This window comes from Artibeus jamaicensis, unplaced genomic scaffold (assembly GCF_021234435.1).
Source record: "Artibeus jamaicensis isolate MK-2021 breed Jamaican fruit bat unplaced genomic scaffold, CSHL_Jam_final contig_240, whole genome shotgun sequence".
Classification (NCBI taxonomy): domain Eukaryota; kingdom Metazoa; phylum Chordata; class Mammalia; order Chiroptera; family Phyllostomidae; genus Artibeus; species Artibeus jamaicensis.
The window spans coordinates 24,306,122-24,333,922 of NW_026521506.1; the positions used below are offsets into that span (position 1 = coordinate 24,306,122).

Consider the following 27,801-nt stretch of genomic DNA (forward strand, 5'->3'; position numbering starts at 1 on the left):
CAAATTGCCTTACTTAGATTTTTTTTTTGTTTACATGATAAAGATCCAGAATTAAAAGAAAAGTTAATGGTTTAGAGAAAAGGGAATTTGCATGTGAAAGAAAGAAGCTCAGAGGAGAGGGACCAGGAAGACCTAGACCATTATGACTGCCTACATGACTGGTCACAGTCCCCAAGGCCCCAGAGGATCTACTGGAATCAGGGAAATGAGGAAAGTGCACCTGAACTGGCATTGCTGTCTCCAACTGCTCAGGGAACCAGATTTGGTGGAGGAAAAGACCCTACTGGGGCAGGGCAGTATCCTTTACAGAGATTCCTGTGGGAGTAGGGCCAGAGGGGCAGCCTGCTGGATATTACTGGGCACATAGTCTGTTTTCTACATCAGATCTGTTAAACTGGAAAAGCTCAAACCCCTCTTAGAGAGATGATCCTGCTAAAACGACTGATTTGGTTGCATCAATTTTTGCCACCCATCATCCCTGCTGGGCAGACAAACAAGCCTTCTTAAATATCTTGCTTATGGTGGGTGAGCAGAGGCTGGTGTTGGACAAAGCAAATGAAGAGGCTCGGAGGTTACACCAAGAAAATCCAGATGGGGCTCTGGGCCTCTCAGGACAACACCTCTACTCGAGTCCAACTGGGACCCCAGTGAGGATGGCCTTCCTCTCTTAGAGCCGTATAAGAGGTGCCTCCTTGAGGGAATGGGGAAAGGCGTCCCTGAGCAGAAAAGTCTGAGTATGGTGCCGGCTGTGCAACAAAAGTCCACAGAGGACCCTTCCCAACACCAGGAAACGGTTAAGGAGATTCCTGGGGATGGCAATCGACTGCCACATTTGGATTCCAAACTTTGGGCTCATTCCTAAACCACCGTGTGAGGCTCTGAGGGGACCAGAATATAGTCCTTTAGAGTGGAAGAGGGAGTGTGCTCGGACTTTTGAGTCCCTGAAGGTGCACCTGGCTTCTGCACTGGCCTTGGGGCTTCCAAACCTACTGAAGTCCTTTCCATGATATATGTGTGTGGGAGACGGGGTATTGCTCTAGGATTCCTCACCCAGATGCTTAGTGACATTTGCAGCCCATCACATAATTGTCAAGGAAATCAGATCACACCATCCAGGGGTGGCCAGCCTGCTTGAGAGTGGTAGCCACCTGTGAGCTCTTGCAGGAAGCTGAAAAAGTTTTCCTTGGAACAGCCTATACCAGTTACGTGTGCCAGCAAGTGTTGAGCCTGCTAGAGCAAAAGGGAAATATGTAGCTCCCTGCTGGAAGAATGGGCAGGTACCAAGCCATTCTTCGCAAAAATCCCAATGTCTCCCTGAAAACTGTAAGTTAAATCCTGCCTCTCTTCTCCCGGAGTCTGATTCGACTGTGCTAATACATGACTGTGCTAAAATAACTAATGAAGTGTTTTGATTGATAGGACCATCCTTTAGAAGAAGCAGACTGGACTCTCTATACAGATGGAAGCAGTTTTGTGGACAAAGGAAACAGAGAGGCTGGGTGTGCAGTTGTGACTTTTGAAGGAGTAGTGGAGGCCAAGGCCTTGTCGCCAGGAACCTCTGCTCAGAAAGCTGAACTGATGGCACTGACAAGGGCACTGGAATTGTTTCGTGAAAAGAAAGTGAAAGTGCGTGGTTCCATCTGGGAAGACAAAGAACTGTTAGCCTCCAAATAAAAAGGAGATTAAGCATGCAGCAGAAATTTAAAAATTATTAGAGGCATTCAAGTACCTTTACAGGTGGGCAGTGCACAACTGCCCCGAGCATCAGAAAGAGGACACTAAAGTGGCTGGAGGAAGCAATCTGGCTGAATGGGCAGCAACAGAGGCTGCTAAAGGAATGTTTATAACACCTTTGGTACCTGTTCTGGACTTGTCACAACTGGACCCTGAATATTCAACTGCAGACTTCGAGAAAGCTGAGAGTTGTGGTTTTGATGAATAAGGCCCTGATAGTCTATGGAAAAAGAATAAGAAAGGAGCTATACTGTTTTCCCGAACATTTAGTAGAGCCAGTCACGAAGCATTTGCATGAGGCCACACACCATGGAAGAGACTCATTAACCATCTACGTTAAGCCATGGCTCACAGGTCTAGAATTTTCAGAGCCATAAGAAGAGTAGTTGCTAGATGTGTGCCAGGAGAACAACCCCAAAACAGATCCCCATCAAAGGAAAGAAGGAAAGCAATACCGAGGACATTGCTCACTTGAGGACTGGCAAATAGGCTTTACTAAGATGCCGAAGGTCCAAGAGTGGAAATAGTTGTTAGCTTTTGCAGATACCTTTTCAGAATGGGTAGAAGCCTATCCCACTAGAACAGAGAAACCCTTGGAGGAAGTGAAAGCTTTACTGGCGGAAGTAACCCCTCACTTTGGCCTCCCTGGCAGCATCCAGAGTGATAACAGACCTGCTTTCATTTCAGAAATTACACAGAAGGTTAGTAAAATTCTAGGAATTAAGTGGAGACTCCACACGGCATGGAGACCCCAGGCTTCTGGGAAGGTAGAGAAGATGAATCACACTGAAGAAAAATATAGCCAAACTGTGTCAAGAAACTCATCTCCATTGGCATCAAGCCTTGCCTATTGCCCTGCTCAGGATAAGGGTGGCTACTCAAAGCAGGATTCAGTTGAGTCCCTGTGAAATTGTGTATGGGGAGCCATTTCTGGTCACAGTTGGGCTGAGAGATATGTGTATAGATCAAGAAGTGAAGGTAAAGAAGATGCACAACATTTAAGTCAAACCTTGGCTGTAACTAATGACTTTGCCTGTATTAGAGACTTCTCCCCTATAGGTTCACTGCATTCATTTGAACCTGCAGGTAAGGTGTTGTTCAAGACCCGGAGAACAGGATCTCCAGAGAGCCAGTTAGAAGAGAAGTAGACTGGACCTTGGGACATACTCCTCACCACCCCAACTGTGGTGAAGTTGGCAGGAATAAAACCTTGGACTCATCACACCAGGATAAAGAAAGCACTAGAGAGCCCTGGCTGGTGTAGCTCAGTGGATTGAGCAGGGGCCTGTGAAGCAAAGGGTCGCCAGTTCAATTCCCAGTCAGGGCACATGCCTGGGTTGCAGGCCAGGTTCCCAGTAGGGGACACGTGAGAGGCAATCACACATTGATGTTTCTCTCCCACTCTTTCTCCTCCCCATCCCCTCTCTCTAGAAATAAATAAGTAAAATATTTTTTTTTTAAAAAGAAAGCACTAGAGGAACAATGGACTGCTGAACCTCAAGAAGACCTGAAAGTCACCTTTTGGAAAAAATGACTTCTGTTCTCTTCATTACCTCCTGTTTAACCCCTTGTTTTGGACAACATATTCTCTTCAAACAGGATGAAAATATTTGGGTGTATTTAGCAAAAAAGTATTCTGAATATTTCTGACTTTTATCTTGCAGGAGGAACTTATGTTGAACAAACCTTCACCTCATGTCTTGTAGGTGTTTGTACTCCCTTAGAAAGCCTTAGAAATTATACTGTGTTTGAGCATATTGTAAAGAAAATGATTTACTCTGATATTTATAATTGGGGGCCAGTGGTAACTATAAAGGACAGGGAAGTATTTTCATTGAAAGTCGCTAATGCAGCCTCAGCTAGAGAGTGTGCAACTTTCATCAACGGCACTAAAAATTGTTTTGTGCTCTCAGCAGGTGTGAAGATGCATTGCAACACGACCACTGATGTATCTTATATATTGCCAACAGGATGGTTTCTAATATGTGGAATGACTGCCTATTGCTATGTTTCAACAAATAGTTCTGGGGGACCATGCTCTCTGGGAAGAGTGACGGTGTTTATGCCTCAGAAGCCCCACCTGACCCACGTGTGACGGGATCTCTCCCTTACTCCCGATTGTAACAGTGACTCGCATCTTTTTGGCCCAGCCAAATATGTGTCTTTAACCATATTTGTAATGCCAGCCATGGTAACCTATTTGAATGTAGAAATAAGCAGATTATCCTGAGCTATGGCAAAAGCTTTGAATGCCACCTCACAAGCCATGGGTGCCATTAGTCAAGAACTAGGACAAGTCAGAGAAGCAGTATTGGAGAATCGTGCAGCTATAGACTGCCTTCTTTTAAGGTACAACCATAGATGTGAAGAATTTAAAGGACTCTGCTGTTTAAACCTAATTGATAGTTTATAGCTCATAGAGCACAAAGTAAAGCAAGTAAATGATGTGGTGTCCAATATAAAACACAGAGAGGGATTCTTTGGCATTGACTTGTATAAACTAACTTCCTGGCTTCCTAGTATACCTGGTCTTTGAGAGGCATGTATTGCTTTTATCCTTGTCATTTTCTTCAATATCATAGCTGTTGTTGCATACAATGTGCCCCCTTATGTGGGTCTGCAGTGAGGTGTGTCTCTAAACCCCCACCAGACAGTCCAATGCTAGGTTACATGCCCAACAACAAAATGAATACTTCCATATGAAGCTGATCTCATAGAAATGACTTTGAGAATGGGGAATGATAGGGGACTTAAGAGTTGGAAATTTTTAGTTTAAGGTAAATAGTTATAAGCCTAGCAAGTAATGTATATGTTAAAGCTTTTGTTTCAGATCCTACAGATAAGGCCCATCTTGGCTCCTGGGAAAACAGCCGACCCCCTTGGGCACCACTAAAGACCCCCACCTGGGGACCACTGGAGGCATTTGGGGCCTTTGTGTTCTCAGAACAGACAGACCAACCACCTGCCTCTGGGAACAGCTAACTGCCCAGGACAGGAATGTTGCAGCTTCTTTCAGCTAATCTTACCTAAATTTCAAAACCCCTCACTCTACCTTGTTTATTCCCTGCTCCTTTGGAAGGCCTTAGAAATTATAAACTGCTATAAAACCTTGCTATAAAAACTTTGGCCTGGGAAGAAAAGACAAGATGGTCTCTTAGGGTATGAACCCACTATCTTCCCAGATTGCCGGCCATCTGAATAAAGCACCCATAAAGATTCAATAACTGTCATTGCTTATTAGGTTTGGCAGTGACAAGCAGCCCGAACACCAGTGTCTTCTCTGGTGTTAGTTTATGCTATGGTCTGAATATTTGTGTTCCTCAAAATTCATGTGTTGAAATCCTAATGCCCAGTGTGTTGACATTTGATGATTAGGTCATGAGGGCAGAACCTTCATAAATGAGATTGGTACCCTTATAAAACAGACCTGAGGGAGATCCCTTGTCTGTTGTACCCTATAAGGATACTACAAGAAGTCTGCAACTTAGAAGAGGGCCCTCACCCAACCATGCTAACACTATGACCTTAGACTTCCAGCCTCCAGAACTGGGAGAAGTCAATTTCTGTTGTTTATAAGCCACCCAGTCTCTGGTATTTTGTTATAGCAACCCAAATGGACTAAGACAGTTTTAAAATATCTTTCCACAAAATACTTATTAGTTACAAAGGACAAAACAGTAACTTTACATTGGGGAAGTTACATTGGGTAACTTTACATTAAGACTTAAGACTTAAGATACCTTAATGAAGTGATCAAAGATAACAATACCAGGCTGCCGGGTCAAGATGGAGGTGTAGGTAAATATCGCTTACCTCTTTGCACAACCACATCAAAATTACAACTAAACTACAGACCAACCATCACTCAGAACTGTCAGAAATCAAGATGAATAGAAATTCAACAACTATGGAACTCAAGAAACCACATCAATACATACTGGTAGGAGACATGGAGACATAGAATGGGCAAGTTCCACACCCACATGTGTTATATAAAAATCAGGAGGGATATCTTGGGAGTGAGGAGTCCCAGCCCCACACAAGGTGCCCCAGACTAGTGTTCCATAGCCAGGAATATAAGTCCCTACTCCCTCTGCTATAAAAACCAGCAGGATTGGAGTCTGAAAAAAATTATGTGACTCCCTGGCAGTTCCTCTGAAAGGAGCTGTGCCAAACTTACTCAGACTCACTCCCTCTGAGCTCCAGCACCAGGATAGCAGCTTGAAAGGAACCAGTGACTTACAGGGAAGAACTAAAGGGTCTGGCATTATGGTGAGAGCTGCAGGACAGTTTTCTCCCAGACAGAAAGGAGGGTAGAGGCCATTGTGCCTTTTCTGAGCCCTCCCCTCACAGAGCTACAGAACTGGCAGGCAGGTGCTATATCTGAGACTCCATCAACTGGCTAACACTGTTTGCCCTGTCCTGGTGTTCACCTGAGGCCCAGCCCTGTACCTCTGGCTAAGCACTCCCAATACTGGCACTAACAGCAGCCAGCTTTGGATCACAGTTTGCCTCTACCTGGGAAGCTCCAAGCCCAGCACGAGTAGCAGACATCTGAAGATTGCTTTGCAGCTCATGTTGGGTGGCCCCAAGGAAGAACACAGGTGGTAACTGACCCTGACCTGCACCACCCAGGAAAACCCAGGGCCAGTGCACCCAGTGGACAGCTACAAACCACACTGGAGCACCACTACACTGTCCCTGCACAGATGACGCTCCGAGGAAGACAGAGGTTGGTGATCAGTGGTCACAGTCAGTCCTTGCAGCTGACTGGCCCTGGTAAATCCCTCCCATAGGTCTCCTAACAGCAATCAAGTCTAATCTACAAGATAAGGGTGTATTCAGCCCACACAAAGGGTGCACCTCAAGTATCCAGCTTGGGTGATAGGGAAGGCTGTACCACTGGACCCCACAGGACACCTACTACATTAGGCCACACTAGCAAGACACAGAGTCAAAGCAGCTCTACCTAATACATAGAAACAAACACAGGGAGGCTGCCAAAATGAGGAGACAAAGAAAAAAGGTCCAGATGAAAGAACAGATCAAAACTCCAGAAAAACTAAAGAAAATGGAAATGAACAATATATCAGATGCAGAATTCAAAACACTGGTTACAGGGATACTCTAGAAAACTAGTGAGGACCTAAACAACATAAAAATGAGCCAGGAAGAAATGAAGAATATACTAATAGAAATAAATAATTTACAGAGAACCAAAGGTAGAGTGGATGAAGCTAAGAATCAAATCAATGATATGGTACATAAGGAAACAAAAAACACCCAATCAGAAAAAGAAGAAGAAAAAAGAATCCAAAACAACAACAATAAAAAGAAACAAAAACTGAGGGTAGTGTAAGGAGCCTCTGGGACAACTCCAAGTGAACCAACATTTACATCATGGGGGTGCCAGAGGAGAAGAGAAAGAGCAAGAAATTGGAACTCTATTTGAAAAAATAATGGGGAAAACTTCCTTAATTTGGTGAAGGAAAGAGACATGCAAGTCCAGGAAGCACAGAGAGTCCCAAACAAGATGGACCCAAAGAGGACCACACCAAGTCACATAATTAAAACGCCAAAGGTTAAGATAAAGAGATAATCTTTTTTTAAAGATATTTGTTTGTTTGTTTGTTTGTTTGTTTGTTTATCTTTAGAGGGGAAGGAGAGAGGGAGAGAAACATCAATGTATGGTTGCCTTTTGTGAATCCCCTGCTGGAAACTGGCCTGCAGGGGAGCAGCCTGCAACCCAGGCATGTGCCCTGACTGGGAATCGAACCATGATCCTTTGATTCTCAGGCCCGCACTCTATCCACTAAGCTATACCAGCCAGGGCTTGATAAAGAGAGAATCTTAAAAGCAGCAAGAAAAAAGTACAGAGTTACCTACAAAGGAGTTCCCATAAGATTGTCAGCTGATTTCTCAAAAGAAACTTTTCAGGCTAGAAGGGACTGGCAAGAAGTATTCAAAGTCATGGAAAACAGGGATCTATAGCTAAGCTTGCTCTACCCAGCAAAGCTATCATTTAGAATGGAAGGGCAGATAAAGAGCTTCCCAGCCAAGAAAAAACTAAAGGAGTTCATCATTATTATAGGAAATGTTAAAAGGATTTATTTAAGAAAAAGAAGATAAAAATATGAACAATAAAATAGCAATAAATACATATCTATAACAATTAAATCTAAAAACAAACTAAGCAAACAAGAAGAACAGAAACAGAATCATAGACATAGACAGCATTGTTATAGTTGCCAGGTGGGAGGGGAGTGTGGGGGAATGGGTGAAGAGATGAGGGGATTAAGAAGTACAAATAGGCAGTTACAGAATAGCCATGGGGATGTAAAGTACAGTATAGGAAATGGAGTAGCCAAAGAAATTATACACATGACCCATGGACATGAACAAAGGTGGGGAAATTGTCTGATGGGAGTAGGGGGTACTGGGAGCAGGGGTAAGGGAGGAAAAATTGGGACAACTGCATAATTAATGAAATAGTTTTTTTAAAAGATAACATTACCAGTAATTGACTAAACAGAAATTGTGTACTATCTGATAGGTTGCACTAAGATGAGCACAGCATCACCTAGTGATATTCTTGCCAAGAGCCATAAACTGAATCTTATCATGAGAAGCCATCAGAAAACCCAAATAGAGAAACATTCTATATAATAACCAGCCTGTAATATTGAAAAGCATAAAAGACCATAAAAGTCAAAAGACCAAGATTTTGTCTCAGACTAAAGGAAACTGATGAAAGATACAACTTAATATAACACATGATTCTGAAATGGATCCTTTCAGTATAAAGGACATTCAGCATTGGATTATTTGGCATTTTGAATAAAGTCTAAGGATTATATGGTCATCATATACCAAAGTTAATTTCCTAATTCTGTTATTGTACTGTAGCTATGTAAAATATACTTGATTGTAGGAAATACACACTAAAGTATTCAGGGGAATGGGAAATTATGTCAACTATTTACACTTAATGATCGAGGGAAAAATGTTCTTTGTACTTTATTTGCAACTTTCTATTGTTTTAAGAATATTTATATATATCTATAGATATAGATATATATAAATATCTAGATATCTATAGATATAGATATAGATATAGATATAGATATAGATATATACACATACCATATACACACAAGGTCTGTTTGGAAAAAGTCTAGCCATTGTTAATATAATGCAAATGGTTTGCACAACATTGGTGTAATCTCACAGCCAAAGAAAGTGGACTGGAATGCACATGCGTGAACAATGACAACTTTACAGTACTAGTGTGAGTTGGGGCAGTGGACACCATTGAGTGAGCATGGGTCCTGTGGTCCATGGCATTCACAGTGACTGAGCAAGTAGAGCAATGGATCTGCATCAGATTTTCTATTAAACTTGAACATTCCTCTATGGAAAGTATTCAGATGATTCAGAAAGCCACAGCTATGGACAGCTGGTGATTGGCAGCTTCATCACAACAACATGTTCTCTCATGTATCACATCTTCTATAGAATTTTTTGGCAAAACATCCAATCACCCAGGTGATTCAGTGCCCCCATAGCCCAGATTTGGCACCCTGTAACTTCTGGCTTTTCCTAAAATGAAAATCACCTTTGAAGGGAAAGAGATTTCAGAGCATCAATGAGATTCAGGAAAATATGACAGAGCTGCTGATGGCAAATAAATACATGGGGAGAACTGTGCAAGGTCCCAAGGTGCCTACTTTGAAGGGGACTGAGGCATCATTATGTCCTATGTACAATGATTCATGTATCTTGTATGTTCTTCAATAAATGTCTCTATTTTTCACATTACATGGCTTGATGCCTTCTGGAGATATAGATATAGATATAGATATAGATATAGATATAGATATAGATATAGATATAGATATAGATAGATATAGATAGATATATATATAGATATTATACCAAGGCTATGGAATGGTTATACTGCATAACTAATTCTGTTTGCCCCAGAGAAGTATTTTGAAGTATTTCAGAGACAGTAGAAATATTGACTTACTTCTTAAAAACAAAAGGATTTATGAGATCTCTTTCTAGAAAAAAAAACTCAAAAAATTATTAAAAAGTTACATGCCAAGCAAGCTCTCATTGTAAAATTATGTCTGGTTGAACATTTGGAAAGGCATGTAATTAGCATTTGCAATCTGAATAAGAAGAGCAAGAAAAAGAAAGAAAGACAAAGGGGTCATGCTGCATAAGCTGAAGAAAAAGCCATTGCCTTAGGAGAATGCAGAGACGTTAATGGCAAAACTAGACAGAAAGGAAAGAGAAAATGAGATATATCCAAGACCAAGTGCTGTTAAAATTGATAATTGGAAGGAGGGGGGACATTTTGGTTGCTACTAGACTACAGAGCATAATTAGAGATGGAAGAAATTTCACAAAATACATGAGGAAATAGCTCAGAGAGCAAGTGAGAATGACTCTGAGTGGGAGTCCAGATCCAGAAAAGTATTGAAAAGTGCTTTAGGAAAGCATCAGGTAAGGAGTGAAACAGATGAGCATTTTGATAGGGTAACTTCCTTGATGAACAGATAAGCTGAACAAGGTGATTACATAAGACCTAGGAAAATGTAATTATGTAAGTTTACATAGGGTTTGGACAGACTTGATATAGAAAGTTTTAGTTTTGGCTAGGTGGGTTTGAAAAACACCACCATTACTGTGAGTGGGAGAGCAGATACATCCTGGTCCATAAGGAAACAAACCCAGAAATGTATGTAGTTGTGCCTTCATAAGAAGTTATAAGGGCAATGAAACACAGAAAAGAAAAACGATGTAAGACCATTATGGAGCCAGACCATGTTTTGTTTAGATGCCGGCTAGTTGAAAAGACATCTCTAGGGTGGAACTGCCAGTAGCAACTGACATGTTTTAGTCACAGGTGGAAGTATGAGGCATGGAATAGTTGATGGGAAGGCAGGGAAGACTCAATCCTGTGACACTTATAGACTCTAAGAAGTGCTAACTGGGCCACATATATCCATCCATTAACAAGTGCTCACAGCAGGAGATGCTCTGGTTTTCTGTTATAGTCACAGTTACATTACTACCACTGGAATCTGTGTCACCAAAAGCATATGCAACAACAGTTCCAGAAAAGTTGGTTCCCTGGAGAAAAATAAGGGTACTGTTATTTCAAGAAGAAAAAATTGGGTAATAAAAACAACAAATAGAGACCATAACTGGACTTGGGAGATTTTAACAGATATCACACAATCTCTGACAAAAATTCTATCAAGATCCAATTTATAGTGGACTGACTGTCCCCACTCCCTTTGCAGGGACAAATGTTAAGGAAATAAAATTAAAAACAAAATATCTGGGCTATTCTGTTCCATTGATCTATATGTCTGTTCTTATGCCAGTACCAGACTGTTGTGATTACAGTGGACTTATAATATAGTTTGATATCAGGTATGTGACCCCTTCTACTTTGTTCTTTCTCAAAATTGCTGCAGCTATTCAGCATCACTTGTGGTTCCATATAAACTTATTTATTTATTTATTTTTTAATTGATTATGCCATTAGTTGTTCTATTCCCCCCTTCATTCCCCTCCACCCTACCCCCCATCCCCACCATTACCCCCCCTTTAGTGACCATGTGTCTCAAGTTCTTTAGATTCTATATTTCCCATACTATTCTTGCCCCCCTATCTATTTTCTATCTACTGTCTATGCTACTTATTTTCTGTACCTTCTCCTCCCTTCTCCTCCTCCCACTCCCCTGTTGCTAACTCTCCATGAGATCTTCATTTCTATGTTTCCACTCCTGATCTAGCTGTACTTTTAGTTTGCTTTTGTTTTAGGTGTGGTTCTTAATAACTGTGAGTTTGCTGTCCTTTCACTGTTCACCTTTTTTATCTTCTTTTTCTTAGATAAGTCCCTTTAACATTTCATATAATAAGGGCTTGGTGATGATGAACTCCTTGAACTTGATTTTATCTGAGAAGCACTTTATCTGTCCTTCCATTCTAAATGAAAGCTTTGCTGGATAGAGCCATCTTGGATGTAGGTCTTTGGATTTCATGACTTGGAATACTTCTTTCCAGCCCCTTCTTGCCTGCAAGGTCTCTTTTGAGAAATCCACTGACAGTCTGATGGGAACTCCTTTGTAGGTGACTGTCCCCTTATCTCTTGCTGCTTCTAGGATTCTCTCCCTTCATCTGAATCTTGGCTAATGTAATAATGATGTGCCTTGGTATGTTCCTTCTTGGGTCCACCTTCTTTGGGACTCTCTGAGCTTCCTGGATTTCCTGGAAGTCTATTTCCTTTGCCAGCTTGGGGAAATTCTCCTTTATTATTTGTTCAAATAAGTTTTCCACTGGTGGCTGTTCCTTTCCCCCTTCTGGTACCCCTATAATTCGGATGTTGGAGCGTTTAAAGATGTCCTGGAGGTTCCTAAGACTCTCCTCATTTTTTTGAATTCTTGCTTCTTCACTCTTTTCTGTTTGGCCATTATTTGCTTTCTTCTGGTCCACTCCATTGATTTGAGTCCCAGTTTCCTTTTCATTGCTATTGGTTTCCTGTGCAATTCCATTCATTTCAATTAGTTTTGCCTTCATATGTTTCTCTAATTTGTGGGTATAATCAACCAGTTCTGTGAGGATCCTGATCACCAGTGTTTTAAACTGTGCATCTGAGAGTTTTGCTATTTCTTCATCGCTTAGATTTATAGGCTCTGGGGCTTTGAGATCTTCTTGAGCCATTTTTGGTCTTTTTGCACCTGTTAAGTATGAGGAGGGGAGCCTTGGACTCCCTGGTCGTTGGGTTGTGACACTGTATGTGGGGGCGTGGTCAGAGCGGGGAAATAGCGGTGCCCTCCGCTGCCACTGCCCCTGCCGCTGGGGCCTGCTGGCTCCCGTCCAATCGCCCACTCCCTCGCTTGTCTATCCATGCACGAATGAGCGACCACAGTCAACCTGCAGCCCTGCTCCCTCGATGTTTCCCTGGGTTGCCCACCAGGTCCAACCCTGTGCCTGGATTCCACGCGCCTGAGTCTGTCTGACCGAGTTTTCCTGTGCAACCCTGCTCTGCCAGCTGCTGGTTTCACCCTCTTACTGGTCAGGCTGAAGAATTTGTTGTTATCAAACTTCCGAAAAGTTCAATTTTCTGTGTTCTGGCTGTGCTTTCTGTTGCTAATATTTAGTTGTCTCTAAACTTGGTTGTGTGAGAAAGCACGGCCTCTCCACCTATGCCTCTATCTTGGCGGAAGTCAGATAAGCAACCACTGGTTCCATATAAATTTTTCAAATGTTTGTTCTATATCTGTGAAATATGTCAGTGGTATTTTAATAGGGATCACATTGAATCTATAAATTGCTTTGGTTTGTATGGACATTTTGATGATGTTAATTCTTCCAGTCCATGAACAAGGTACATGCCTCCATTTATTTGTGCCTTCCTTTCTTTCTTTCTTCAGTGTTATGTAGTTTTCTAAGCACAGGACTTTTACCTCTTTGGTAAGGTTTCTTCCTAGGAAAACTGTATGGAATTTCCTCAGAAAACTAAAAGTGGAACTGCCTTTTGACCCAGCAATTCCACTGCTGGGATCATACCCTAAGAATCCTGAAATACCAGGTGAAAAGAACCTATGCACCCCAATGTTTATAGCAGCACGATTTACACTAGCCAAGTACTGGAAGCAACCTAGGTGCCCATCAGTAAATGAATGGATCAAAAAACTACGGTACACTTACACGATGGAGTACTATGCAGCACAAAGAAAGAAGGAGCTCCTATCCTTTGTGGCAGCATGGTTGGAACTGGAGAGCATTATGCTAAGTGAAATAAGCCAGGTGGTGAAAGACAAATACCATATGATCTCACCTTTAACTGGAACATAATCAACAAAATAAACAAGCAAGCAAAATATAACCAGAGACACTGAAATAATGAACAAACTGACAGTAACCAGAGTGGAGGGGGTGGGTAACAGGGGAAAGAAGAGGAAGGTTCATCAAGGAACATGTATAAAGGGCCCATGGACAAAACCCAAGGAGGAGTAGGATTGAGGGTGGGAGGTGGGAAGGGTGGGGTGGGGGAAAGTGATGGTGGGAAAATGGGGATAACTGTACATGAACAACAATAAAAAAATAAATAAAATAAAATCTTCCAACCCAGAACCGCCCCCCCGCAAAGGTAGAAGAGGAAAAACACTATTTTATTATTGAATAAGCATTACGCCAGAATGATATGCATCACAGACTATACTGCAATCTGCTAAAAAAATATGTAGACAGAAAATAAATCTCACCTTTTTTTATACCCAAGGAGATACAGCCCATTACATACATGTTCTCAAGATAAACAATAACTAGTCTTCAAGTAAGAGGATGTGACAGCATTCTCTTGTCCATAGGATGGACATCCTCTTCTCCATCCTCTTGTCCATTCTCTTGACCATCCATATTTTGTCACACATAGTTCACCTAAAATTCATTTATTAATTGGGGGTCATCTGTGTTAGCTACTTGGCCTTATCCAAAGGAAAAATACACTTCTCATACCTGTATAACAAGAGTTACTTTTGCAACTTGGAGAGAGGCACCAAGGAAAGTCAGTTTCCTTCTGTTTTACAGAAATTTGGAGGCAGGCATGCCATCTTTCTTGATCTTCATCTTTTAAAAGGTGGGTCCCAGGACCTTGAGAAAAAAGGTGGTAAAGCTGGCAAGGGTATTTTTTAGCTTTTACAAAGATTTGCATATATTTTAAAGAAACAGAGAAAGAATTTCCAAGTTTTCTCAAGCAAATTGTCTAAGAAAAGGAAAGGGTCGTCTCTTCCCTTATTTTTGAACAATGAGAATTAAACCTCACATTTTAAATTTGTATTTACCCTTACTCAAGGGAATAGAGAAAAGTCTATTTTGTGTTGTGTAGAATGTAGTTCCATAAAAGAGGAACAATCTGAGAAATCACAGGAAATTCACCCCAATGAAACAATCACTCGAGGTATTACAAAAAAGTTTTGCAAATCTCCAATTGTGTTGTCAATAAGAATTGAGTAGGCATAGTATGAGTATAGGATCATTTACTGAATATACTATAGTAATTTACATTTATTCCTGTATGGATTGTTCCCTTCCTTGTATCCATCTAAACATTTAATAGTAACAATAGTTAGCTAACTACTTATGTTTATTGATAATATAGACTCAGTGAATTGGCTCAATTATCTAATGAAGTATGTGCTATTATTGCAATAGGTCAGTGGTTCAGAGAATAGACTGTGGAGCTAGAACACCTGGAATTGAATGCTTTGGCTTTACCACTTGTTAGCTGCATGAGCCTGGGCAACGTCTTTCTCCTCTAAGTGTCTCAGTTTACTCTTCTACAACATGAGGACATATCACTTTGGTAGCTGTGAGGATGATTGAATAAAACAAAGCACCTAAAACAGTACCTGGTACGTAGTCTATGCCATGTACATGATACCAACTATTACAGAAAAGGAAACCAAAGCAGCTTGGTTCTGTGTTTCGGGGCTTCTGTGGAGGTTCATTGAAGTTGAGGAGTAACCTAGAGAAGGCAACCCACCCAGAGACATTGTTTCTAAGGCGATTCTTTTCCTAGCTTTTGTTTCTCAAAAATCCAAATCCATTGGAGAGACTTTTACTAAATAGCCAGCAAAGAGAGGGAGGTTGGATTTGGGGAATGGGGTGAGGAGTGGGATAGAGATACAGTAAGAGATGGCTTGGGGTTGGGAGATGGGCAAAAGGCTAGTTATTAAGGAAAAGTGGGGAATTACACTCTGATCCCTGGTATCTCCTGGGGAGAGGGGGTTGGCAGACCCCAAAGAGGAATAGATGCCCAAGTGGGAGTGACTCCATGTGGCCACAGGGGGCTAAATGACCAGAGAACCCTTTCCAGTTCTTTGATAGAAGACCTCATGACCTCTGAACTACCCTGATTGGTATGGGCCTCGAGAATAACAAACAGATTTCTCTTCCTGGCTGGCAAGACAGAGCATCTAAAATAAATATATAGTCACTGAACTAAATGAAGGATGTGGTATATCTTCTACAACTGAGCTTTTGTACTGAAATGTAAACTTGCCCTCTAAGGAGAACCTCTCCTTGGATTTCAAAGAATGCCTGCCCATCTCCATCAGAGCCCACCTCATTACATACCAGTCATAGAATTGGAGGAGGTTCATTTGGAGACCATGGCTGTGATTGTTAATGAGCTGTATGCAGAGATGAATGTAGCCTCTTAGAAGTCACTACTTCTATATATGAGAGTTGGCTGTGATAGCATTGAGTTTAACAGAGTAGCACAGAGTGTGTTCGTGCTTTTCAGAAAGGGTCCTAGGAAAGAGGAGAGGCTGAATGCCTTCAGACTAGATTTTGCTGATGACGATGAACTTCTCTATGATTTTCAGGAGAATATGTAGAAAGGGGGAAGGTATGACTGCTCATGTTTAAGGCCCTATATTAGATTTTAAATGTCAAACTAAAACCAGAAGCAAAATGAAAACATGCTATTGCCAGGGGTGTCCAACCTTTTGGCACCTCTGGGCCACACTGAAAGAAGAGTTGTCTTGGGCCACACATTAAACACATAAACACTAATGAACACTGATGAGCAAAAAAAAAAAGAGTTTTTAAGTAAATTAACAACTTTGTGTTGGGCCACATTCATAGCCATCCTGGGCCACATGCAGCTGACGGGCAGTGGCTTGGGCACCCCTGTTCCTGAGAGGAAAGAGGATACAGTAGCAGGTGTTGGCAGGTCCCTGAGTATAAAAGATCCCTAACAGTCCCTAGCTTGGACATGCTGCTTAACACATAGATTGTCTTATTTGGACAGTATATTTTGTGTGTGGGAATGATAACCTACTCAAACTTAAGGAGATCTGTAGCAGTGTAAATTTTACTTTGGGAGAGGAGCCTTTTGGATCTTGCTCAGGGTAGACAGAAAAGATGCTATAGTAATGGAAGGCATCTGGGGCCAAGAAAATGCAGAACCTGATGGAATGCCTGAAGGCACTTGGGCTCTCAAAGCATACAAGTGACTTTGGCTGAATCTTTGTGAGCTTAGAAGATGCTTTCTTTCTTGCTGAAAACCAAAGTACATACTAGATAAGCCTCTTTAATACACATCAGGGAGCTGAAGAAAAAGTTGTCTGCATTTACACAGATGCTAGAACTTCTGTGACAGAGAAGACTGCCCAGGAAATTTAGACTGAGATACCATTTAGCACAGATTTTGGCAGGAAAAGAAGTCCTGACAGCCACTTTGCAGACTTTTGGGAAGCCAGGTGGTAGCCTGCTTGTGTTCTCTAAGCACAAGTTGCAGAGTGAAAGGGAACTTGATTCCTCACCAGATGGACACTTTCTTGAATGTGCCTCAAGATGACAGCCCAGGGCACTGGCAGAGAAACTGTGATTAATGGCACTGCTATGCCATTAAGATTTTAGAAAAATGAAAACACCCATCTTTTGGCCTAGCTTTTGGAGAGTCACAGATATTTCATGGTACATTGTACCAATCAAGAAGACAAGTGTTGGGGAAACTCAGAATACCCAGGAAGTGCACACTGGTTCCACACTAGTATAGCTTCAGCCAGCCCCTATTTATTTCCTCCATTGGGTCAGACAACTGAGACCAAGTAGTGGAGGAGAAAGATGCATGAATAGTTACCAGATATTGGGTAGGTGAATGAATGATTGATTAAAAAATCAGCTATCCTCCTGTTCTCTTTCCTAATGTTAGACAAAATGAGCAGGAGATGATATTCAATATTTTGTTTTCAGTATCTAGGGCATACTTACGGACATCGTAGGGGAGCTGAAAAATATAAAGAACAAAGATTAATCTGAAATGTCACCAGAGAAAAGAGACAGATTAACTAAAACAAAATGACTATTATCAGGCTGATTTATCACATCAGCCAAAATAGATGCCAGAAGACACACATAATAAAAAATTGAGAAAAATCAATAAGACTAGGTGTCTGAAAAGACTAATAAAAATTTAAAAGCTAGCAAAATAGAGCAAGAAAAATAAAAAGGGAAGAAGGCAAAAAATGAACAAGGGAAAATTGACATAATTACAGAAAATTTAAAAATCACAATAGTAGTAATAGCACTTTGGCTGAATTTTTTAATTATTAATTAAAATACGTTTAAGTAAATACATATCAATACATCCACAATCCCTTAAATTACACTGGCAGTCAATTTATACCTCTATCTCAGTTTAAAAAAACAAAATGCCAATGCCAGGAAGTTTTACTAGCAAATCTCATCAAACTTGCAAGCAATGCATAGTTCCTGTATAATTCAAATTATTTCCAGGAATAAATTAGAGAAAGCTATTAAACACATTTTGTGAATCTAGTACATATAACCTTTGTACCAAACAAGATCAGTACAAAAATAAGCATATAGCATAGAAGTAAAAATCCTAAGTATATCACCAAATTTAATATAGCTCTGCGTGTGCATGCACATGCATGAGTGTACATAAACTCAATGGTCAAGGACATTTTATCTTAGAAATACAAGGATGCATCAATATTGGAAGATCCATGTTATTTATCACATTGATAGTTACAGAAGAAAACACTATAACAGAGGCCAAAAATTTTTTGATGAGTTTACTGGCAATCTTTATGACTGAAATTATGAACAAACTGGAACTAGATGAATACTTTAATGATAGATAACATCTATGTAAAAAAACTATAACAAAACATGTAATGATAAAACATTAAAATCATGTCTATTACATTCAGAAAAAAACAAATATTACTGCTATCACTTCTACTATTTAACACTGTGCTGTAAGTTCTAAGGGAAACACAATAAGAAAAAGAGGATATATTAAAATTGAAAAAAACATACAAAACTGTCATTGTTTGCTGATGGTAAGATTTACTCATAGAGAAACAAAGAATCATAGACAAATAAAACTGAAAAGAAAGTTCAGCAAGGTTGCTAAATGCAAGTCAACGTAGGAAACCTGTGTGTTTTATACATTAAAAAACTAACATAAAAACCAATAGTGTTTCTATACACCAGCAATAATCAATTAAAAATGTAATGGAAAAAATGATCCAGTGTTATAATAGTTTAAAGTGTAACATCCTCAGAGTCAAACAAAAAAAAACATGTAAGAAAAACCTTTAAAGAAAAAAGTATATTAAGTTTTCAAAGAACTTAAAAGTCCTGAACAGTGGAGAATAAGCCATATTCATTAATGGGATCATTCAATATCATCAAATAAAAAATTTCCCACAAACTAATCTGTGAATTCAAAGCCATTCTAGCCAAAATACTATACGAAAATGTTTGACACTAGGTAGGCAGATTTAAAAATGCATAGTGAGGGCTAAAAGTCATTCTTACATACATTTAAGATTTAGGACAAAGATAGATTAGTAATATTGATGCTGATCAATGCAACAGAATAAATGAACCAGAAAAATATCTGTACACATTTGTACATGATGTGGTCAGCATTACAGCTAGGTAAGGAAACAGGCTTGTGTTAAAAATAAAAGATCTGGCCCTGGCTGGTGTAGCTCAGTGGATTGAGCGCGGGCCTGCGAACCAGAGTATCGCGGTTCGATTCCCAGTCAGGGCACATGCCTGGGTTGCAGGTCAGTTCCCAGCAGGGGACGCATGAGAGGCAACCATACATTGATATTTCTCTCCCTCTCTCCTTCCCTTCCCCTCTAAAGATAAATAAATAAAAAAAAATAAAAAAAATAAAAGATCTGCAATTCACCATACTAAAAATAAATTAAATATACTTAATTATGTAAATGTTTAAAATAAATTATATAACTATAATAAGAAAATATAAATGATACTTTGTGACCTTGTGGATCTCTTAAATGTGACACAAAAATCACACACAATAAAAAAGATTGGAATCATGTCAAAAAATGAAACATCTGTATAAAAGACAGCATATAGACAGCCCTGGCTGGCATACATAGCTCAGTGGATGGAGCATGGGCCTGCAAACCAAAGGATCATGGTTTGATTCCCATTCAGGGCACATGCCTGGGTTGCAGGCCAGTTCCCAGGAGGGGGCGCATGAGAAGCAACCATACATTGGTATTTCTCTCCCTCTCTCCTTTCCTTCCCCTCTAAAGATAAATAAATAAAATCCTTTAAAAAAAGACAGCATAGAGAGTTAAAAGACAAATCATAGATTTAAAGAAGTTGTTTGTGACATTCATTTAAAATACTACTTAGCATGTGGAATAGAAAGAAAACCAAATTCATTACATGTCATAGAAAATTGCAGAAGAGAGAAATGGAATGTCCAAGGATAAACAAAAGATGAGATGCTCAATCTCACTAGCAATCTGAAGAAAAACAAAGCAAAACATAAAAATCATCTATCTGATTTTGAAAAAATATATAAGCCTCTTAAATGTTTGTAAGAATGTGTGTAGAATTGTAAATAAGAACAAATTGACAGCTGGCCAATGCTAAATATTTACCTTTTCTATAGAGGCAACTACTGACAGATGAATTAAAATTAAATATTAGATGGATTCAAGTACTAGATGGATTTAATTCCTTGGATTAAAAAAAGGGGGAATTGGACTGTGGACAGATACAAAAAGGAGATCAGCTCTATGTACAATATTTTTTTGTATTTTAAAAAATTTCTTTAATTATTGTTCAAGTACAGTTTTCTGTCTTTTACTCCCATCCCAGTCCATCCCCCCATGTCCCCCACCTCCCTCCCATTTCCACCCCCCTTAGTTGTTGTCCATGTGTCCTTTATGCTAGCTCCTCTAAATTTTTCCCCTTTTCCCCCTGAAATTCCCTCCCCTCTCCCCTCTGGTCACTGTCCCCCTGTTCTCTATTTCAGTATCTTTGCTTTTATTTTGCTTGCTTGTTTGTTTCATTGTTTAGCTTCCTGTTAAAGATGAGATTATATGGTATTTGTCTTTCAACACCTGGCTTATTTTGTTAAAAATAAAATCTGAACCAAATGTTTACATTTATGAATTCCTGGTGGTAAATATATAGGTGTCAATATTAGTATCTTAGGTTTTTCAGTTTTCTCTATATTTAAACTTTACACACACATATACACAATGTGGTAAATGTGATTCAGATGGAACTCTCTGGACCTTTTGAATACAATGTACAAAATAGGATTTAGATTGGGAATCTAGTTCGAGGCTAAGGTTGAGTTGAGGTACACAACAATAAAGGAATAAAGAAATGGAGAGAATGAGAGAGCTGGAGAGAATGTCTCACCTGGGGTAGAAAGTGGTGAGATGACTGAGGGCAGAAGCATAGAAAGTACAATGGACACTAAGCAAAGTCCATGTAGTACATGAGAATAACAACACAACTGAATAATAAGGAGAGTCATAAAATCATGAATGAATCTGTCTTTTATCTAATCGGCTACTAGGGGTAAAACATCATTTCTGAAGTAAGAGGTGACACATGTCATCTCTTACAAAAAATCACTAATGGGGGTTATGAGCTGGTATGACTCAGGTTAGCCCCCTCCTACCTGCCTCAAAAACAAAGTCAGAGCACAGTAGGCACTTTCCCTACATAATTTCTCAGTCTTCTTGACACCCTTCCATAGAAAAGGATCAAAGACAGGTCCTCTATACTCTGCCACCTTTCTATCCAAATAATCACAGAATTTAGCAGTTTGGAGACATTTTTCAAAGACACTAGTCACTGTATCAGATTGTTCATCTATAGGGTGGCGTTTTCAATAAGGGCACATTTCTTCCTGCCTAAAAAGTATCATGAAGAATAATTTTGCTACGACCTGGGATAAATTCATTGTTGTCTATCATATTTCTTCAGCGAAAAAGAAACGAAAGAAGCAAAGATTCTGCATCCTCAGCACAGGCAAATACCATATCATTTCTACTGAATGCTTTCAACAATTCTGATTGTGGTTTTTTAAAAAATAAAGTGCAAAAAGAAAATCGGGGGGGGGGGAAGACTCTTTAAGATGTATGATTCAAAGGGACTGATATTCCACATAGTATTATTTCTTACTGCTGCCCTGTGGGAAGTTGAAAAATAATTAAAGATTAATTTTAAAATTATCTATAGCTCCACATAGAGATGAAAATAACATTTTTTCCACCTGAAATTTAGAATAGTTACCATGGGCTTTCAATAAAGCACTGGATCAGGATTTAGGGCACTGGGAGTGTGGATTCAACTCAAGAGTATAGATCCAACTCTAACGAGATTTTGCTGGTGGTCCAAAATGGAAAATGTCATTCCTGTTGTCATTTTAACTGTGAAGCTAGCATGATAATTAGCTACTACTAAATTCATTATAAACTTTGAAATACCATTTGAAAAATACAAGAAAACTCGAAAATTTGAAAGACAGCAGGCTTCTTTGATTAGGTTTTCATTTCGTGCAATTGTTACGCTGCCCCAAATCACACAAAATGCCTCCCTCCCAGAGAGGTTCTGCAAGGCATTGGAAGAGGACCAGAGTTTTGCCAGAGAACAACTAGAGCCTGCCCCCAGAAGGTTGTGGATCCCCCCAAGCAATGGGAGGGGACAGAAAGTGCATCCTGTCCTCGCATGCACTCAAGCAAGCAGGAGAATCTTCAAGAAGACTGCTCCCTAGAGCTTCCTGTGTACCCCTTGTCCCCCGAGGACCAAGAGGGTGTGGGACATTGCTCCAAGAGCTTGTGGCAGAGCTCTTAGGCTCCGCCCCCTCACTAAGGCCGAATCTAGGACGCCCCGTTGTGACGTCAGGTTCGGCCACGCCCTGTTTCTCAGGAGACGCTCCAGAAGGCTCCAGTCGATCTCAGGGCCCAGTCCCAAAGTCCTTGGCTCTGAGCAGAGGCTGTCTTAGAGTGAGTCTCCTGCCTCTAGAACTAACCCCTACCCCTACAGGCATTTGAGAATGGAGAGAGTGGACAGCCTCATAAGTGATGCCAGAGAGGCTGGCCTCCGGAAGGTGGCCGCCTCAGTCTCCTGCCTAGCCAAGTGGGAAGACCTGTTGTGCTTGGGAAGGGGAGACTGCCTCCAGACCCTAACTCCAGAAGCCAGTGGCGGTGCCAAGAAAGTCATCGCCCAGAAGGTGAGTGGATCCGTCAAGTGGTACAATGTGAAGCATGGGTATGGTTTCATCAACAGGCATGATACGAAGGAAGAAGTGTTTGTTCACCACTCAGCCATTGCCCAGACCAGCCCTCTCAGGTACCATCGGGGCGTGGACGCTGGGGAGGCTGTCGAGTTCGATGTGGTGCAGGGCAAGCGGGGCACCGAGGCTGCCAACGTGACTGGGCCGGCTGGCGCCCCGGTGAAGGGCAGCCGCTTCAGCCCTGGCCTCTGCAACCGCCGTAAGAAGCTGCAGCCGCCCCGTGATGTGGCGGATGCCAAAGAGGACATCGACTTTGACGACGGCGGAAAAGGCTACCCCGCAGCCCAGGGCCAGAAGCACCACCAGCCCAGCAGCCCCCATGCCCAGCAATGTCAGAGCGTCCCATCCTTCTGCAGGGTCCCGGCTGCCACCTGCCACCCTGCCACCTTCACTGCGCCCGCTCCAGCTGCAGGGCCTGTGGGCACTCCACCGCGCCGGGGGCATGGGCCCAGCTACCGGCTGAGCCGCCCTAGGGCCCGAGGCACTGCCCCTGATCCGAAGACCTCACCCAACCTTGCCCAGGAGCCGGAGGCAGGAAAGGAGAGCAGGATCGATGCCGTTGGCCTGCAACAGGGGTTCCGTCCATGCTACACATGCCGCTGCCCCAACAAGCTTTGTGATTGCCATTGCCCGCAGCAGCTGCCTGGCAAACAAGGCCAGAAACCCGGAGGAGAGGGCGAGCTAGGGAAGGGCCCTGCTGGGAAACCCGCTTGCGTTGCCGAAAAGACCAGCACCTCTGAGGAGGAAGCCGCAGTTGCAAAAGCCTCCTCTGCTGCTCGGGCCCAGTAACTGCCCCGCTGACTCCCAGGGACTCCCTGGTCTGGGTTGCAGGTGATGTAACCTCAAGAAAATGGTGCCCTTTGATGTCATGTTGTTCAAATATCCATATTGTTAGATTTCTGCCCTGAGAAAAATACATGCCCCTCCCCCAAGGTTTGAGGATAAAGACAAGATCTGTATATTTCTAAGCTCTTCTCTCTTACCATCTATCCGCCTTAGTGGTTTCTACAGGCACACATGCCTCTGATTCCAGTTTTTTAAAATTATCTGACCAGGATCACAGCTGTGATTCCACATTCCCAGGTGAATGAGGTGCAGCAGTTTAAAGATATTGTGCCTAATACAAAAAAAAAAAAAGATGATCTGATATTGAAGATTATCTAATATTGTGTGGTATTCTTCACCTGAGTTGTCATTTCCTCAATAAATCATTTCATCTTGCTTTTATCTGTTATCACTGTTGTCTGATTTTTTTAAAGCCTGCCGGTACAAAATTGTGCTGAGACAGTCCTTTCAGTCCTTTTATCAGAACCTGTTCCAGCAAATATACTGAAGACTAATTCTGGGCTTAGGAATTGAACTTCTCAGAGTATTCTAAAGGATGAGAATACATGGAGAGGGAAGAAGTGTCCCCATCACTTTCTTTTTCATCCTCCCCCCTGCCCCCACCCCCACAGAATTGGCCTCCTCTGGAAATAGTTTCTTTCCGTGGTTTTGAGCTAATACCATTTAGGTATCTAGAAGAAAGTGGACATGAGGGGTAGAGGTTGGGGGAAATGGGTAGATCTTGGTCCAAAGATACAAACTTTCAATTAGGAGATGAATAAATTCTGGGAACCTAATCTACAGCATGCTGACTTGGGTATAGATACTCTTTGGTATACTTGAAAGTTACTATAAGAGCACAAATAGAGGACTCATGGGCACAGACACTGGGGGAATTGACAGTAGGAGTGGGGGGAATGTGGTGGAGAAGAGCAATGGGGAAAAAGGCAAGACAACTGTAACTGAACCCCAATAAAATAAAAGATTTTAAGAGCAAAAAAAAAAAAAAGCACAGCTTCAGTGCTCTCAACACAACAGCAACAAAATGGTAATTCTGTCAAGGGTAGGATGTGTTAATTATCTTAGTAAACATGACATGATAAATGCATGCATCAAATCACCATATCATGCATCTTAAATTTATGCAATGTTATATGTCAATTATATCTCAATAAAGCTAGGGAAAAAGCTGAAGAAAATAATGGGCATGGAAACAGCTACAATTATTGCTGGGCTTGCCTCTGGAGCTGAAGAGAAAAACATCTTGTCCATAGTTTCCATCTGGGCTTCCTGATTGCATCCATCCAGGGGGCCTGTGGGGGATTCCCCGAAGGCTGCACAAGTGAGGTTTTAGCCCAGCTCTGGCCCTTTCCCATCAGACAGAGAAGCTCTGACTTCCCTATCCTGGTTTTCCTTTGAATATATAGTGGGGTTGGTGGGAGGGAGTCAGGGGTTAGATTTGAGGGGAATGGGTAGTTAATGAATTTGAAGCCAACAGGAGTCTTTAAAACTTCACTTTACAAATTAAAAAATTAGACTATCAATAGTAAAATCAAACTACTTTTCTTGTGTTCAAGTTGATGCATTTTACAGCACATTATAGACTAGCATAAGAGATTAGGAGAGTGCATATTCCGTCATTTGGTATGGCCAAATATCCTCAATCAATTTGAGTAGAAGCAGCAAAATTACTCATTCAGCACATACTTGAATGCCAACTTGTGACAGATACTCTGCCAGGCATAGGAGTTGCATCATGGTGAAGATGGTCCCTGCTCTCAAGGAGCCCAACGTCTGGTGGAGAGTGACACAAAACTGGCAATGACTACATGCTGGAGGGAGTGCTCTGCTGAGAGAGGAAACACAGGTGACCCAGGTGATGGCGGCCTTAGCTCCAGGTTAAAAGAGTCACTGCTTGGATACCTGAATTAAATTTTTTATCTTGGAGTCAGCTCCTAGATGGTAGGGTAGGATGCAGGAACTATACACCTACATGTGGAGCAATTCCTCCTGAGCAGCAAATGAGAAAGGGGCCACAGAGAGACATTGTAGGAGAAACTGAGATGGGGTGACCACGGGAACCTCACCCCAAAGGGGACACTTGCGGTAAAGAGGATATCACTTGAGTAGCTGGCAAGAGCAGAGTCGCCTGCTATAGGCATAGCAATAACATGGCAATTTAAAGGGCAACTAGACTACACACAAAAGAAATCCATTTACTGACCCTGAGACACCTATCTGCCAAATAAATATGTGGGGAACATGTAGGAACTCCCTTGGATCTGAGGAGCTGGCAAATGCCATTGTTGACATTTCTCCTCCAGCTAAATGGTGCTCTAGCCACCCTGCAAGGCCTCCACAGTGGACCCTGGGGCCACCTTGCCATGTATTAGTGGCAGCCCCAGGGAGATGGTCTCTCAGGGCACCCCTATAGTCCCTCATCTTAGGCCACCTTGCCCCATGAGTGCTGCAGCCCAGGCTCCCTGCAACCCAGCCAACTCAGTCAGCACCCACTGCAGCTGCAGTCAGCATTAGCTGCAGCCCCAGCCTACCAGGCCCCCATAGCCGCCCAGAGCCTTACACCCCAGGTGAACTCAGGGAGCGCCTGCTGCAGCCCCTCTCACCCAGCCCTCAGTAAGCACCCTGGAGCAGCATAATCTGACAAACTTGACATGTGACCCCTGTGACCCCAGCAGCTGGCCCTCTAAGGAGACCCTGGAGCCCGGCGCCTTTGGGTCACCATGCCCCATATTCCCTGCAGCCCCATGAAACTGGCCCACCAGCAACATCCCAGATACCTGGTGTCTCTGGCAACCTCAACCAGGTCTTATAGAAGGTTCACCCCAGCTACACACCCAGGGCTATCTCAGCGGGAGATGGCTGCAGCCCCTGCCTCCAGATCACCAGGGTAGACAGCATACTCATTGTGAAGAGGGGAATGGAGGAAGGCAGTCTTCAGGTAAGTGACAGGGAGTATATCTATAACTCATCACCCCCTCCATGAATTTAGATTTAAATTTAATGTATACAGGCCTCGCATGAGCTTCGTAGTGTAAAAAGTAATATAAACAGAGCCACTTTAAAGAGGAGCTGGAGCCACCCTCCCAGAGGAACTGCCTTGCATATCTTATGTTTCAAACCTTTGAAATGTTAAAATAGGTCCAAATAACGTTGGACTGGGCCTAAAGCAACAGTCTGCCCCAAAGAGCTGTTTGCAATGATAACAACAAGGCTGATAGGGACTACTGGACGGATGGCTGCTGGACTGAAAAATTTTTTAAATTGTTCAGAATCAGCACCACTCATGTTAGCTTACCTGCACCAATAGAAAAACAATGCTTTTCTTATTTTGATGTAATTGTTTCCCTTTGATTTCTCTTAATTACCCGTTGCCTTTGTGTCCTGATTGGAACACTGTTTGGGGTTCTGCCTGAATCACTGCCTCCTGAGGAACTATTTTTTTCTTCTGTATTTGTAAAAAAGCTCATGTAAATACCTGTTGCCTCTGACTTTGAAAGGCCTTTTATTTTTAGGTTAACATATCTGGCACCTTGAGCAGGATCTAAAGTGGCCTCATTTCCATGGACTAGAGTCCCCTGGAACCAGGTACGGGTTCCTACTGGCTATACTCTTAATAAGAAATGATAAAGGGAAAGCAAGAATTTTATGCATTCTTAAGAAAATTCCCTGTGTCCTTTCTCCTCGGGTTTATAATTGACTCAGTAAACTGAGTCTTCTTATTATTAAAAGAGCTAAATTTTGCTTACAACCATTTGGCTTTCTGTGTTTTCCTGAAAAGTTTTTAATTCTCACCATGGTTGAGTGAATAACTTAGTAAGTATTGTTCCACAATGACTTATGATTCCATTTGACTAAATGTTGACATAATTAGACTTAGTGGTATGTTAGATTACATGGGAAGCATCACCAAGTAAATGATGCTAAACCTTTTATTACATAAAATTCCTAAAATTCTGACATACCCTGATATAATGCTGAAAAACTTGCAGTATTTCTCTGTCTCTTAAAAGCTGTAAATCTTATGTCTTAGAAACGTAAACACACCAAGACAATGCCCACAGAGAGTGAAGGAG

General features: G+C 41.6%; 1 protein-coding gene across 1 annotated transcript; it reads left to right on the forward strand.

The window, feature by feature from the left end:
* The first annotated feature begins 22,642 nt into the window (after positions 1-22,642).
* Positions 22,643-23,671, forward strand: LOC119056823 (B box-binding protein-like). Its single transcript, XM_037155371.2, has one exon. It carries the CDS (start codon positions 22,643-22,645, stop codon positions 23,669-23,671), a length of 1,029 nt encoding a protein of 342 aa, XP_037011266.2.
* The last annotated feature ends 4,130 nt before the right edge of the window (positions 23,672-27,801 follow it).

What these genes read in the sequence shown, in the direction of transcription:
- LOC119056823 (XM_037155371.2), top strand. Translation starts at nt 22,643, where the DNA reads ATGGAGAGAGTGGACAGCCTCATAAGTGATGCCAGAGAGGCTGGCCTC.